This window comes from Vicugna pacos, chromosome 9, assembly GCF_048564905.1.
Source record: "Vicugna pacos chromosome 9, VicPac4, whole genome shotgun sequence".
Lineage (NCBI taxonomy): Eukaryota > Metazoa > Chordata > Mammalia > Artiodactyla > Camelidae > Vicugna > Vicugna pacos.
Genome location: NC_132995.1, coordinates 12,303,723 through 12,319,915, shown reverse-complemented (window position 1 = coordinate 12,319,915; position 16,193 = coordinate 12,303,723). Strand labels below are relative to the sequence as shown.

Here is a 16,193-nt window from a genome sequence, read left to right as displayed (position 1 = left end):
CTTCTTAATACCCAGCACCAGCCCCCACCCTCCCTCCCAATACTCCCTATTACCAGTCAGTCTCTGCCTGCCCCTCCCTTCTTACTACCCTGCTGCCTCCGCCCTCTGCCTTGCCCAATCTTACAAGCCAGCCCCTCCCCGTCCTGCTCTCCCATACTCTCTAGTCACCCCCTTTTCAGGGTATGTTCTGACCCCTGGGTAACTACGGTAGGAATCAGATGCGGCAGAGGAGGGAGGGGGCAGAGGCTCTGAGATCCAGAATCTGTCACTAGTCTTTGGGACCAGTGGCCCCTTGGAGTGTCCCTAACCTGCTGTAAGGCATTTGGTGCTGAACAACTGCAGTTATTTTGGTCAGGCTTCCTGCATAAGCCTCATATCTGTTCCCTTCTGTAAAAGTTCCCGCCACCTTTAAGAACCGGGCATCACTGTCCCTGAGATCATTGCATAGGAGAAAACATGCTTCAGTAGGAAACAAATGTATTTCATCTGACTTCCTAAATGAGTGCTCCAACCAGTAATGACCCCAGCCGGCCTCATGGAGAGTTTTATTACTAGTCAGGGTAGCAAGTCCCTGAGGTAGGAATTGCTATGTCATCATTTCACATGTGAGAAAACTGAGGCCAAGTGACCTGTCCAAGGTGACAGCACTGGGATTTTAACCTAGCCTGGCTGTCTCTAGAATCCTGCTTTTAACCTCTATACTAACTCTATCCAATAAAAATGAAATGCAACCTACTCATATAATTTTGAGTATCAACAAGTAAAACCAGACATGGATTCTGACCCAAATGGAACCTACCTTCTAGGGGGAGAGACACAGTAAACAGGAGGCAGAGTAAGCAAATTATGTACTGTTGGGGAAACCATTAAAAGAAAAATCTCCTGTGAACCCTGAATATCCTTTCCATAAATGCAGAAAAGAATGAAACACTTTTATTATTGAAGAAGCATTAAATCAGACTATAAAGCACATGGGCCATGGTGACAGTAGACGTGATGTGTAAATTATGTGGTGTGATCAACTCTGTGGGGAAGTAGAGCAGGGAAGGGAATGGTGGGTAAGCCATCTGAGTGGGGAGATACAGCTCAGTGGTAGATAGGTGCTTGGCATGCACAAGGTCCTGGGATAAATCCCCAGTTCCTCTGTTAAGGAAAAAAAATTAAAAATAATTAAAAAGAAATGGTTACTATCGAGGTTTTCAAACAGATCCCAAAGGGAAGCAGGGTAAGAGCACCAGTTCCAACAGTTCATCTCTACTCCCATGGACTTGCTCCCCCAGGTAATGTGAGCAAATCTCAGAAATCACACCCTTCCGTCCATAGCAATACATTATTTTTTAATGTAATGTGTAAGCTGTGGGAATCTTTTTGATAATGAGATTATGGAAATTGACTATGACCCAACTATGAGTTCAAAAAGTAGTTTTAAAAAAGTTAAAAAAAACCTTAAGTAGGATAAAAGGGCAGATACTGACAAGTGATTTTCCTTTTCCATTCTTCAATTTCCTTCTCAGAGACAATCTCCGTTAATTCTTGGGATTACAACCAAAGCTGTACTCTGATTAAAAAGAAAAACAAATATAATTGGATTTCAAAAGGGCTTACCATCTAGAAGATAACAATTAGAGGATAATGGTTCCCAGTAGAGGAGGGTGTACAAAGCACCCCAGGGGCCTTTGGGAAAAGTTGTACGTGCATTTTGGTGTCACAGTAATGGGATGCTATTTGGAAGCTGTGCCTAGGACAGGGCCACCCGGGGGAGAATGTTCCTGGATACCTTCTCCTAGTCAAAGTTCTGTGTGTTTTCAGGAGGAAAGCCTATGAATCTGAGCCTAGAACCCAATTCCAGTTTGCATATAAATGTAAAGTGTATTAATAGACGCTGATGCTCCAGGAATATGACTACTGGGTCAATTGGAAGATTGTCCTTGGCTTTTTTGGCACTTTATTAGTTGTGCTCCAATTCTGAAAACCACAGAATCTCTTCATCAAAGCAATGCCAGCCATGGGACTTAGGGAGCTTCACACTTTGAGTAGCTGAGTCTTATTGGGACCAAGCCCAAGCATCATTTGCATATTGAAATAGATAGTCTTTTAATAGTAAATTTCTTCCTTTTATTTCACCTTTACACTATATGTGTATTGCGGGCATTTTATTAACACTTAAAGAATTCTCAGTGGAGGTTTCATGATCTAAGCATTTCATTTCGAGATAGTAGAGGCTGCAAATTGGAGTGTGGTGGCTGGCTCTGACAGAGAGAAGTAACCAGGGTGGCCACGGAATGTTGGGATGCAGGTGCATCTCTGCTGGAGATGTGGTTGGGAAGTTGCGGGGAAAGCCTGCCAGTCTGATGGTTTGCAGAAGTAGAAAATGCCTGAACCTTGGAGCACAGGGAAGCGGACTGCACAAATAATTCCAAAGACATTTAGAAGCTCCACCAGCTTGGCTTCCCTGCCCTCAGTTCTCTTATTCTTTTTTCCACCCCATTTATTTAATTGAAGTATAGTCAATTTACAATGTTGTGTTAGTTTCTAGTGTACAGCAGAGTGATTCATATATATATATTATATATATATGTATTCCATTTCATATTCTTTCTCATTAGAGGTTACTACAAGATATTGAATATAGTTCCATGTTCTATACAGTAGGTCCTTGTTTATCTATCTTATATATATTAGTTCACATCTACAAATCCCAAATTCCCAGTTTATCTCTCCCCACCCGCATAACCATAAGTTTGTTTTTTATGTCTGTGAGTCTATGTCTGTTTTGTAAATAAGTTCATTCTGTGCCTTTTTTTTTTGATTCCATATATAAGTGATATCATATGATGTTTTCTTTTCTTTCTCCTTCTGGTTTACTTCACTTAGTATGACGATCTCCAGGTCCATCCACGTTGCTGCAAATGGCATTCTTTTTAATGGCTGAGTAGTATTCCATTGTGTATATATACCACAACTTCTTTATCTGGTCATCTGTCAATAGACATTTAGGTTGCTTCCTTGTCTTGGCTGTTGTCAGTAGTGCTGCTGTGGAATACAATCTAGATTTTCCAGTCAAGATGGCAGAGTAGTAGGACCACAAGCTTGCCTCTCATGACTACAACAAAACTATAACTGACTGCTAAACAACCACCAAAAAAAAAAAAAAGAGCAGGACCTAGCAAAAAAGTCTTCAACTGGAAGCATAGAGAGGGACCCACAGCAGGATGGTAGGAGGCATGTGCTTATGATATAATTAGGCCCTGGGGGTAGGCCACCCACAAGTCACAGAGGCCCTCCCACAGGAGTGAGAGTTCTAAGCCCCACAACAGGCTCCCCAGCCTGGGGTTCCAGCATTGGGAGGAGGAAGAGATCCCAAGACATCTGGTTTTGAAGGCCAGTGGGGCTTAATTCCAGAAGCCCCACGGGACTGGGGAAAACAGACTTCACTGTCTTGGGAAGGGTACACAGAATCTTGTGTATGCCAGGTCCAAAGGTAGAGGCAGTGATTTCATAGGAACCTGGGCCAGAACCTGTCTGCTGGTTTTGGAGGATCTCCTGGGGAGTTAGGGGACAGCTGTGGCTCACTCAGGGGACATAAAAGCTGGTGGCAGACACTCCGAGAGTGTTTTTCTACATGAGCTTTCCTGGAGTCTGACATCTTGCTTGGGTCATTAGCACCAAGACCTAGCCCCACTTAACAGCCTGTAAGCTTAAGGGCTGGGACACCTCAGGCCAAAAAACATACTGGGTGGGAATTCAGCCCCACCCATCAGCAGACTCCTTCCTGAACCCAAAGGCCTCTAGACAGGGCCCTACCCACCAGAGGTCCAGGACCAAGCTTCACCCAGCAGTGAGCAGGCACCAACTCCTCCTGCCAGGAAACCCGCATAAGCCTCTAGTCCAGCCTCAACCACCAGGGGGCAGATACCAGAAATAAGAAAACAACAATCCCAAAGCCTGTGGACCAGCTGGACTCTGGCTCTTGGGTGATAAGAGAGGAGTGCACTGCTGGAATGATGCATAGGACGTCTCCCACAGACATCTACTTCTCCAAGGTCAAGAAATGTAACTAAGCTACCTAAAAATACAAACAGAAAGATAGACAATATGATATGACATAGGAATATCTTCCAGGCCATGGCAGAAGACAGAATCCCAGAAGAAGAAATAAGTGATGAGGAGATAGGCAATCTATCTGAGAAAGAGTTTAGAGTAATGATGGCAAAGATTGTCAGACAACTCAAGAGGAGTATAAATGCACAGAGTGAAGTTTTTAGCAAAGAGTTGGAAAATATAAAGAATACCCAAACAGAGTTGAAGAATACAATTACTGAAATGAATAATATGCTAGAAGGAAGCAAGAATAGACCAAATGAGGCAGAAGAATGGATCAGTAGCTAGAAGACAGATTAGTGAAAATCACTACTGCAGAACAGAATAAAGAATGAAAAGAGATCAGGATAGTTTATGAGAACTCTGGGACAATGTGAAGCACATTAATATTCACATTAGGGGTACCAGAAAGAGAAGGGAGAAAGGACCTGAGAAATTATTTGAAGAGATAATAACTGAAAACTCCCCCAACTTGGGAAAGGAAACAGTCACCCAAGTCCAGGAAGCACAGAGAGTACCACATAGGATCAACCCAAAGAGGAACACATATTGTAATCAAATTGACAAAAATTAAGGCTAAGGAGAAAATATTAAAATCAGCAAGAGAAAAACAACAAATAACATACAAAGGAACTCCCATAAGGTTATCAGCTGATTTTTCATTCAGGTATAATGGACTTTGACCGCTGTCTCTAGCACCTGGCTTCAACTAAGGCAAGAATCACCAAGCTAGGATAAGACAGTAACAGACAACTGAGAAGAGAGGCTGGACCAGGTCTATAAGACCCATGTTACTGGTTCAATTGCACTGTTTACCAAATGTCTGTCTCACTATCAAAATGAAAAGTTACTGTTTTATTTCTAGCTATGTTTTTGCCCCAGTGTTTAGGATGAAAAGAAAACTCTGTGGTAACACTACCAGAAAGTATAGCTACCGGGGGCAATTTAACTGGTTGTTGGATCTGTCATCAAATTCCTTGATCAATATAAGGCCAATAGTAGCGCTTCATAATTCCTGTCACTGACTTTTCAGATGTTCCCATGATCTACAAAAAATGTCCCCCTTAGCATATGTTTGTTTACTACCTTCAATTAATTTACTTAATTCCGAAATTTCTATGATGAGAAAGTGATGTTGCAAAACCAAATGGTTCTTGCTTTTTAAAAACTGCTTTGCAGGGGGAAACTTGTGCAATAATCCAGACAGAATGTTGTGCTTTCATATTGGATGAATCCCTTGATATAACCATCAAATGACTCACATAGAAAATAAAAATTTCTGCATTGAAGGATTTCCTTTCTAGTCTCAATAAAATCTTAGGTATATAGTTCAGTTCTGAGGCTTTATGGCTTAAATCTTTGCTTCTGACTTTGTTATAATTATTGGCTGTATTGATTGTGTTCTATTTATAGAGTAACAATTTCTTGTGCCTCTCGATGTTTATTCAAAATTCCAATTAAAATAATGATGTCTAAATGACTTGAAATTGTTGATCATATCTATAGTTCTATGTAAAATAATGGGCATGCACAATGTACATACATAAGGAGGCTGGCATAAGTCATATTGGTTGGAGATTGGCATAAGTCATATTGGACAACTCAGAAAAGACGATCAGTCCTTGTCAAGAATACTTAAGTTGAAAAAATTTAAATTTCATATATGATCCAGCAATCCTACTTCTGGGTATCTACCCACAAGAATTGAAAGCAGGACCCCTTCAAGAGATCTTTGTACACCCATGTTCATAGAATTATTCACAACAGCCAAAATGTGGAAGTAACCCACGTGTCCATTGGCAGATGACTGCATAAGCAGAATGTGCTGTTTACACACGATGGAATAGTATTCAGTCTTAAAAAGGAAAGAAATTCTGATACATGCTGCAATATGGACCTTGAGGAGAGTGTGCTAAGTGAAATAAGCCAGACACAAAAAGAAAAAAACAGTATGATTCCACTTCTATGAGGTTCTAGAGGAGGCAAATTCATAGAGGCCAAATAGAATGGTGGTTGCTGGGGGCTGGGGTGGGTGAAACAGGGAGATACTGATTAATGGGTACAGAGTTTTGGTTATACAAGATGAAAACTGTTCTGAAGATTGGTTCCACAACAATGTGAATATACTTACCATTACAGAACTCAAAAGTCGTTAAGATGGTAAATTTGACATTTTGCCAATTAAGAATTTCTATTAATAATTTTTTAAAACCCTGTTTACAAAATCGTAAGGAGGCTCAGAATAAATCCAATGAAAGATATGCAATATTTTAGGAAGAAATTTATAAAACTTGAATGAAGACCATTAAAGAAAAGTTAGATATTGGCACGCAAGAGGGCAGGATCTCCAGGAGGAGCAACATGGACGAATCCAAAAGCATGTCCTCAAGGCAAATGTGAAGCTGTGGGTTGGTGAGTATGATATCACATTTACATACCACTTGACATAAAACAATGCTCTACAATAATTGTTGGACAAACATACGTAGAAAAAGGAGAAAGTAATACAAGGAGCTCTGAATATAAGGAAACACTCACTGAAACACCTGAAGGGAGCTGTGAAGCCGAGCAAGGGGGCAGATATGGAGTGTTTGGTTTGTCACAGCTCGAATTTGAAGCCTTCACAGTCTTGGCTTGGAACTGGTGCTACCGATTTCTCTAGGTTCAATGCCAACTTCATGGACTGCAGGTGGAGAAGGGCCAGGGGCTCAGGGCACCTGCCTCCATCTGCACCCCAAGAGCCAGCTCCTTCCTGAGACTGACTCCGTCCTGTTGCTGCCCTGATCAGATGTCCCACACAGCAGGTAAGAGGCAGGATCAAGAGCCACCTCATATGTATAGATATTTTGATGGTTTCCGATATTTTGCAATTACAAATAGGCTACAATGAATAACTTTATGCACAGGAATTTTGTGCGTATGTTGCAGGAGGAAGAACTCCTCTTCCATAAAACAATCACTCTTAAAGAGTTCACTTATAGACTTTTATTCCATGTATCTCTGTCTCATTATTTTTGAAAATATCATCATACCAACTTGATTTTCTTACTGACAAATTTCGTAGCAGAGATGACATGAATTTACTGACTTATAGTAAACCTAGGCGCCAAGTAAATGTATTATGTTTAATGCTGATGACTCTAAAGACAACTCCACACTAATCAAACCAATAACTCAAAGTTGTTTCACTTACTGAAGATGAATCCTAGAGCACGTGATCCTTTAAAACTCTGAGTTAGTTTTGGGTAATGTTCAGAAATATTTGATTTTTAAGTGGTTACTTTGAAGTCAATTAGAGCTCTTTTACAAATGAAATTTTGATAATATTATCTGGATGTACAAATATATCATATTTATAATGTACACGCAGACAGACAGACATCCAGGTAGACACAGACAGAGACCTCATAGTTTTCCTGCTTGAGTTTTAAAAGGCCTTCCTCCTCCCTCTAACCCCTGCCCTTTATTTTTAATTCTTTTTTGGTATCAAGTTCTTCTAATTGAGCCAAGGCTGCAGCCTCTCAGGCAACATGGGCTGTGTCTGCCTTTCAAGGACGTGGAAAGGGTTATAACTTCAAGTTGTCTCCCAGGAGTCCTATTTCTCTTTTGAAAAGATGTTTTATCAAGCTGGCTTCTTTTAACTGTGCATGCAAAAATCAGTTTGGGAATGTCAAAAGCACTCCATCCTGACCATTTGAGGGTTAGATTAAGTACTTGCAAGTATTGGCTCCACACCAAGTGAGGAACCATTAGTCCTCTTCACCTAGGAGATGTATCAGTACTCTCTCAAGTCTAGAAGTCTTAAGATCACCGTTCAAATAAAAGTCATGGACCACCACCTAATACAAGGAGCTCTGAATATAAGGAAACACTCACTGAGACACCTGAATGGAGCTGTGAAGCCGAGCTGCTCAAGGGGCCCATGCCTGGTACCGAGGGCCAGTCCAAAGTAGACCTCAGGTGGGATTTTGTGTGATCAATGTCGATAGCAATGTCAATGAAAATAATGATTAAACAATCTCTTATAGGAATAGAAAAGAGTTTTATCTGAGGGAAACTGAGGATTACAATCCAAAAGACAGAACAAAGACCATCAAACAAGTCAGGGAAACATTCCTTTAAGGTTATAAAAACAAACACTTACCCAGTAAGTCAGTGTGGCCTTGGCTCCTGGGAAGGGAGTTCATGCAGGGAGGACCAGCACTGGCATCCCAGGAAGGGAGGCATTTCATCTTTATTCTTCACATGAACATTCCTTAACTGTGATCACTGCACCCTTTTCTTTAATGATCAAAGCAGACGTACAACATATGTTTGATAGGCCACACACAGGCTGTTTTAGTTACATAAAACTTGAGTTAAATCACGTATAATCCAGAATGACTTCCCCATACCTGAGGATGTGAAAATTTCTTTCCAGGAAAGTCTAGGAGAGGGAACCTTTCCTATGAAGAAGGGGAGACATGGAAAGGCTTCCACAACCTGGAGGGCCCCCCATGACGCTGCTCAGTTTCAATTCCCACCCCCTTTCTTTAATGCTTCTCAATTTTGAGGGGAACAAGAAAGGAAATGAAGTTGTGGATGGAGAGGTTAATCATAGACTCAGCTGGAGAACTCGGCTTTAGTGGGACTCAGTCACAAACAGAGCAGCTCATGCTATGCCAAACCATGGGCAACTCCATGGCCAGCTGCAGTAGGATCTCACCATTCCCCACCCCTTTCCTTTTCCCCAAATAATGGAGCCATATTTTAGGAGGCCAGGATGCTCCTAGTAGTCCCACTACTGCCACCACTGTTTGTTTGTATGACCAAGACAACCCCCACGCCCAGATATTTGCCAGAGGGACTCGGGGGGCTCAGTGTAGAGTTGTCCTCACTCCTGAGACTCACCACAGTGGTGCAGGAAAGATGCACGTTTGAATCCTAAGAGAAAAACACACAGACAAAGATAAGAATCCATGTGCCTCTTCCTTCCACCTTTTCCCTTCCCTGAGGGGTCCTGCAGGGGGTACTCAGATTTCACCTTAAGAAACTAGAAAAAGGATGGACAGGACCTTGGCAGATGAATGTGGAAGGCAAAGGGATTTATAGACGACAGCTCTGAAGTGGGTTATGTGTAGTAATCATGTGTGTATATTTACACATTTATATATGAGCTAATAGGAGGATCTTCTGAAAACTAGTAAAGAGAAAGAATAATGGGGAAAAAAGATCTGAGGCATTTTTGGCAAAATAATACATTTATTACACATGATTGGCAGATAGATTGCTGCTGATTATTCTCTCCAAGTTTGAAAAGAATTTCAAAATAGTACAACAATTTTATACATCATATAATTTAGGGTATGGTTGGGCTCAGGGGACCACTTCATTTTTCACAGGGTAGGCAGAAACATCTGACTCCAAACTTGTTTTGAGGTAGTTGACTTTCAGCTGTGAGTCCTGGTCCCAGTCTTGAAATCTCAGGAGGTTAAGTTCACCACCCAAGGGGGCAGGAACTTTCTCAGCCATAAGGATGAGGTTCTAGTTCAGACCAAAGGAGAGGGCTTCCCAGAAGGCATCGGTAAATTTTCTTGAGCAGAAACAGAGGAGACAAGGGCAGGGGACTGGGGCCGAAACAGAAGGCCTCGGAGGGAGAGTGAGGATCCATCCAGTTCCAGCATTTCCCTGTGCTCACCTGGAGGTCTCCACTCAGAAGGACAGGGGCTGCCTTAGAACAGCAGCAGCAGGTAAAACTGATGTAGGAACTCCCTTCTAGTGGCTTCCAGAACCAGAAGCCAGGGCCCAGTAGGACCCTCAGTTGGACCCAGGAGATCCCAGCATGCCAGGGAGCTACAAGCCCTTGATTAACAAATAGGATGTCCCAACCAATGGTCGCAGCTCCTGGAAGGCACAGTCAGGTGGTTTTGCAAGGACAGTCCTTTGACTAGGACGGACGGACCTGCACGATCACACTGGAGTCGGGCAAATAGATTCCACAATGTTCAGAGTAGAGCTCCATATCCCAGATCCAGTGTTCAAGAGACACAAAGCGGACGCCCGTCTTGAGGTTGGAGAACACATGGCTGACCTGTAGGCAGAGAAAGAGGTAAGTCCCATTGTGCCATGGCTTTGTCCTCAAAAGGTGAGGCTGGGGCCTTCTGGCAGGAGGAATTTTTCACAAATGGCTGCGACAGCACCTCCAGTGCCCCCTGTACTTCTAGAATCAGACCACTCCTCATCCAGACGTGGTATCTAATCACCTCCCACCTCCTTGAATCTGGGTGGATTTGCTTGTAACCAAGAGTGTGGTAGAGTGACTTTCACCAAGTGACATCCAAGGCTGGGTCAGAAAGGCAATGCAGCTTCTGCTGGTTTCTCCAGAACCCTCATGCGGGAGCCCTGAGCCCCTAGGAAGTAGTCTGACTGGCCTGAAGCCGCCATGCTGTGAGGAAGTCCAAACTAGACCACAGACAGGTCCCACGGCCAAGCTCTGATACTAAACCAGGAGATACTGGCCAACCACCAGCTGCTGTGTACACACTGCACCCACCCTGCCCCCAGCTCCAGCTAGTGTCTAAATGCAGCTATGTGAGAGTCCAGAGCAAGAAGCTCCCAGCTGAGCCCCACTCAGGAACCAGGAGAGGTGATAAAATCACTGCTGTTGATGTTAAGCCACTAAATTTGGGGGCAATTTGTTATGCAGCAATAGTTCATCATAGACTCCACTGACCTTCCCCCTCACCCTTGTCAGAGACTCACCTCAAAGATGACATTGTTTCTACACTGCCGGATGGGATAAGGTTTAGGAGAGAAATGGTCCAAGATGACGTGGTTGGCATCAAGAATCTGGGCAATTAGCTGATAGACACAGTTCGTGCCTTGTTGGTCTGTCCACCTGTGGGAGAAGGGAGACCCTGGGGGCTGGGCTTGCTGCCAGTGCAGCTGCGATGGTGCTTAAGTCATTTCTTGACCTGCTGCATCCTAAGGGGTTGTTAGGAGGCGTAAGTGAAGTCACTCAAGCAAAGGTCAGGGTTCAGCAAAAGGGCTGTTTTTATCACCCCACTCACCTGTGGGAGACGTAAATCTCCATCTTGCCACTATCCAGGAGTTCTGGCCAGAAACCCTCCTCCTCCAAGTCCAATACTTTCTTGTTGTAACAACACCTAGGAAAGGGGAAGAAAGGTCAATGAGAACAGGATAAGGACTCACAATGGCCCTGGCCCCTGGGAATAGGCCCATTTACCTGTAGGCAGATAGGAGGTAGGTCAGATAAGGGAGTCCAGGAATGACCTGACAGTTTTCCTCCTCTGGCCAGTCGTCCCCATCGCTCAGCCTCATCCATTTCTGGAAGCCATCTGTTAAGTTCAAAAAGTTTGTGCCCAAGTTCCAGGCCTGCCTACTGCTGCCACAGGGATAAGTCTCGGGGAGGTTCCCAGAGGCCCCGCCCCTCCGGCCCCTCCGACCCCTCCGACTGGCTCCGGCGCAGCCACGCCCACCAAATCCTTCCGGCCCCGCCCCTCGCCCCCTCCGGCGGGCTGGCTTGAGGGACTCCTTTCCTGGGCTCCCCACCTTCTCTCTCACGTTTGCACAGCAGGTTGCGTCCGATGGGTCCGCGCGCGCAGAAGCGGCCCAGGAGGCAGGCACTGGCGGCGTCGGCGCGCGGCAGGCAGCTGCGGACGACCGGCCACAGGGCGCGGTGGTCCCGGGCCAGGATCTTCAGCCACAGGCCCGGGGCGTCCACCAGGGCGCGCCAGCGCCGGCACACCTGGCGGCAGCGGCCGAGCAGCGTGCGCGGGGGCAGGAGGCTCAGCACCGCCAGGAGCAGCTCCGGGGGCAGCTGGCTCAGGCCCAGCGCTTCCTTGGGCTCGGAAACCACGGGGGAACCCCGATCAGCCTGCCCCTGGAGGGTAAAACACCCATGATCTCCTCGCCAGGGTAGGCTGTCCCTGTTGGAGATCCAGTGTCAAGACGTCAGGGACCTGCAGCGCCTCGTCCCCCAACCCCTCCCCTGCCAGCCGTACCCCAAGACTGTCAGCTCCCAAACGCTATCAGCCACCTCCGTATCCTCACCACCTCGAATTCTCTCCTCAAGTCCGCAGTCTCGCAGCTGGTCCTTGCCAGCCACCCATCTCAACTCCTTCCCACTGTGCTCACCACAGACCCCAGCAGCCGACCCTCTCCGTGGCCTCAGGGAACCGCGAGGTCTAACCTACATGTCAGCCAGCAGTCCTCGCCAGTGGGCTTTCACATTGCTTCACTCGCCCCAGTCTCTAATTCTGCCCTTTGTATTCGCCAGCCTCTCCCTCTTAATTCCCAGCACTATCTAACCCCTGATCCCATCCTCCCTCGACCTCCCAGTCTTTGCCCTCCCCTCCCTCCGCCTTGCCCAGACTGACCAATCAGCCCCTCCCGGACCCATTCCCTCGCCCCCATTCTCCAGACAGCCCCTCCTTGGGACGGTATTCAGACCACTGAGTAACTACCCAACCTAATCGGAAGCCTCAGAAGAGAGAGGTGGGGCACCGGGATCCAGAGTCTGTCACTCTTGGTCCATACCAGTGGCCCCTTGGAGTGTCCCTGTAAGGTGCTTGGTGCTGAACAGCTGCTGTTATTTTGATCAGGCTTCGGCGGGAGTCCTCATATTTGTTAGTTCCTGCAAAAATTCCCATCACCTTTAAAGGCTGGGAGATTACTTCACAGGAGAAAACGGGCCCCAGCAGGATTCAAGTGCATTTCTATTTGACTCCCTAAAAATGCAAGCTACACATACAATTTTAAATAACAGCAAGTAAAATGAGACGTATATTCTGGCCCACATGGAACCTACCTTACAGGGGGAAAGACACAGTGAACAGGAGGCAGAGTAAGCCAATTACATACTGTTGGGGAAATCATTAAACATAAAATATGCCAACACCCTTTCCCCGAAATCCTCTCCACAAATGTAGAAAAGATTGAAACAGTTTTATTATTGAAGAAGTGTTAAATCTTGTTGCTGAATCCAAACTCATTCTGCTCGCTACACGACAGGCCAATAAATCAGGAGATGAGGTTGGGGCAAGGAATAGCGACTTTATGCGGAAAGCCGGCAGATCAAGAGGATGGCAGACTAATGTCTTGGAGAACCATCCAGCTCTAGTCAGAATACAGCCTCTTTTTATACAAAAAATAAGGGAGAGGGTGTGGTTGATTGTTGTAATCTTCTTGCTGCAGGCATTCTTTGTTCTTGCAGCCCTCCCCGTGGGCTAGGTCATGGTGTCCCTGTAAACCTCCAGCAAAACAAAGGTTATTCTCTACTACAGTCTGACTAATCTAATTCACATGGGCCACGGTGAGCGGTAGACGTGAAGTGTAAATTATGTGGTGTGTTGGAAGGGGATCAGCGCTGCCGGAAAGCAGAGCAGGGAAGGGAATGAGGGGTAAGCAGTCTGGGTGGGGAGACCCTGAATTCTGAGAGATGGAGTGACTATTACATGGGCTTAATTTTTTTTTCAATGCATGAATTTTCAAGAAAATGTTGACTATTGAGGTTTTCAAATGGATCCCAAAGTGGAACAAGGTAAGAGCACTGGCTCCAACAGTTCACTCCAGACCAATCTGCCTTCATCTCTACTCCCCCTACCTGACTTGGTCCTCCAGGCAATTTGAAGCAAATCTTAGAAATCATACCATTCTGTCCATAGCAGTACTTATTTTTTTTTTAATGTAATGTGTATACTGGAAGAATCTTTTTGATAATAAGATTATGAAAATTGATTATGATCCAACTATGAGTTTAAAAAGTAGTTTTTTAAAAAGTTAAAAAACCTCAAGTAAGATACAAGTTCAGATACTGACAAGTGAGTGTCTTGTCCCACTCTTGAATTTCCTCCTCGGATGTAGACTGCTGTTTCTTGGTAAAACCTGTCTGGTTTGCAGGAGCAGAAAATTCCTGAGCCTCAGAGCACTGGGAGGCAGGATACACAAATAATTCCGAGGACATTAGAAGCTCCACCAACTTGGCTTCCCTGCCCTCGGTTCTCCTATCCTGTTAACAGGAGTGGGGAGGCAAGCTTCACGGTGTTTTCATTCCAGGAAAGGAACTGGACTGGCAATGGGCCCTGTGTGTAGAGGGAGGTTTGGAGGGAGCAGGTAACTAGTTAACACATCTCTTCTTTCAGAAGGGTGGGACAGATTTGAAAGAAGGCTAACTTCCTAGAGGTAGGATTTAGTCTGGACAGTCCTGGGTGTTGGTAATCTAGCTCCTTCCCCCAGGCAATTCAGCCCTGGCAGGCCCTTCTCTCCTTTGAGGGGGCGTGGCGTGTGGATATTGGTGGGGAGATGGAATTTCAGGTAAAACCCTCTCAGCTCCCCACCCAACCCAGCCTCTTGGGGGTCAAGAACAGGAAAGAGCCACAAACCCCCACAAAACTTCTTTGCCCTAAAAAAGGAATTCCTCCTACTGAAGCTACACTTAGAAATAATCAAGACCTTAAGAAAAGTTCTGGCCAGAGGTAATTTTCTAGGTTAAACACAACAGCAACAGAAGAGGCTTTAAAGATCAAAACACCAGCCTGTTCCAATGGAACACACACTTAGCAGGCTTTGAAAAGAAAGAGCTGAGAGGGACAAGTTGCTGGAAGGACCAAGGAGGGCCTGGAGGGACAGCAGTGAGTAGGGAAGATCTGTACAAAGTGGAAGGTGAGGGGTAGGAGAGCCCTCCCTGGAGGGGGAGATGGCCCTGGAGGGTACTGAGGGGCTGCCTCCTTCCAGAGGAATCCACCGTACCTAATGCCCTCAGGACTGTCTAGCCAGAATATCCAAAACAGCAGACCAGGTGAGCATCCCTACCAAGGGCTTCAGCCAGGGCTGTGGCATCTGGTGTACCACGCCCAGTAGCATTACTGCATACCGCTGATGGCCCATTTTGTAATTAAAGTTCATCCCATATAGTCAAAAAGACATTAATAATTCCTAAGTGTGACAAAGATCTTTCAATTCCCTTTAATAAGGGGGAGACCTTATCTTTTAGAGATATACACTGAAGTATTTTTGGAGGAAATGATAGGCTGTCTGAGATTGCATTAGAATAATCCTTCGGAGGATGGGTGGAGGTATAGATTTTAAAAAGGTTAACCACAGGGGGAGGGTATAGCTCAGCGGCAGAGCACATGCCTAACATGCACTAGATCCTGGGTTCAATCCCCTGTACCTCCATTAAGAAAATAAGTAAATAAATAAACCTAATTACCTCCACCTCTAAATAAATAAAAATTAAAAAAAAGATTGACCACGTGAAAGGTGTTCAACTCCTTAATCAACAGGGAAATGCAAGTTAAAACCACTACACATCCACCAAAAAAACAAAACCCCAACATCATACCCAAAATAAACAAACAAAAACAACCAGTGTTATTGAGAGTGTGGAGCAATTGGTTGGAGCTCTGTTACAGCTTGTGGGAGCGAGGGTGGTAGTACCACATTGCAGAATTGTTTGACAGCACCTACTAAGCCTATACCAGGACAGGCGTTAACCTACAACACTAAAGCCACCTAGGGGTGGGGGTAGGGATGGGACTGGAGGGAGGGGGCAGATATGGAATGTTTGGTTTGTCACAGCTCTGATTTGAAACCTTGGCAGTCTTGGGCTTGGAATTGATGCTAACGATTTCTCTAGGCTCAATGCCAAGTTCATGGACTGCAGGTGGAGAAGGGCCAGGGGCTCAGGGCACCTGCCTCCACTTGCACCCCGAGAACCAGCTCCTATCTGAGACTGAACTCTGTCAAGTCACTGCCCTGATCAGGTGCCCCGCATGGCAGGTAAGAGGAGGGATCAGCAGTCACCTTGCCGTGGACGCTGTTCAGCTGTGTGACTTTGAGCAGGCTGCTGCCCTTCCCAAACTTCATGTTCATTTTGTAAAATGGAATGGGAGTTGAGAGGAGCTGATGAAACAGTCCTCCTAAGACATTCAGCAAAGTGCCTAGGATGGGACACTGTTATTATTATTATCATCATGTTTCCTGGGTGGAAGGGCTTAAGAAGCATTGGCCATCATCAAGGAGAATCTCAGTAGCCAGCGACCTTTCCATCTCATGCCAGAGACAGAGTTCCCAGCAGAAACCCACTTCTC

General features: G+C 45.3%; 1 protein-coding gene across 1 annotated transcript; it reads right to left on the bottom strand.

Annotated features, from left to right (window-relative positions):
* Nucleotides 1–9,331: 9,331 nt before the first annotated feature.
* Nucleotides 9,332–15,969, bottom strand: LOC140697996 (F-box only protein 27-like). Its single transcript, XM_072966404.1, has 7 exons — nucleotides 15,907–15,969; nucleotides 12,105–12,292; nucleotides 11,653–12,029; nucleotides 11,327–11,438; nucleotides 11,151–11,246; nucleotides 10,843–10,978; nucleotides 9,332–10,171 (listed from the first exon to the last, which is right to left on the bottom strand). Exons 1-7 carry the CDS (start codon nucleotides 15,967–15,969, stop codon nucleotides 10,028–10,030), a joined length of 1,116 nt encoding a protein of 371 aa, XP_072822505.1. The 3' UTR covers nucleotides 9,332–10,027.
* Between the last annotated feature and the right edge of the window lie 224 nt (nucleotides 15,970–16,193).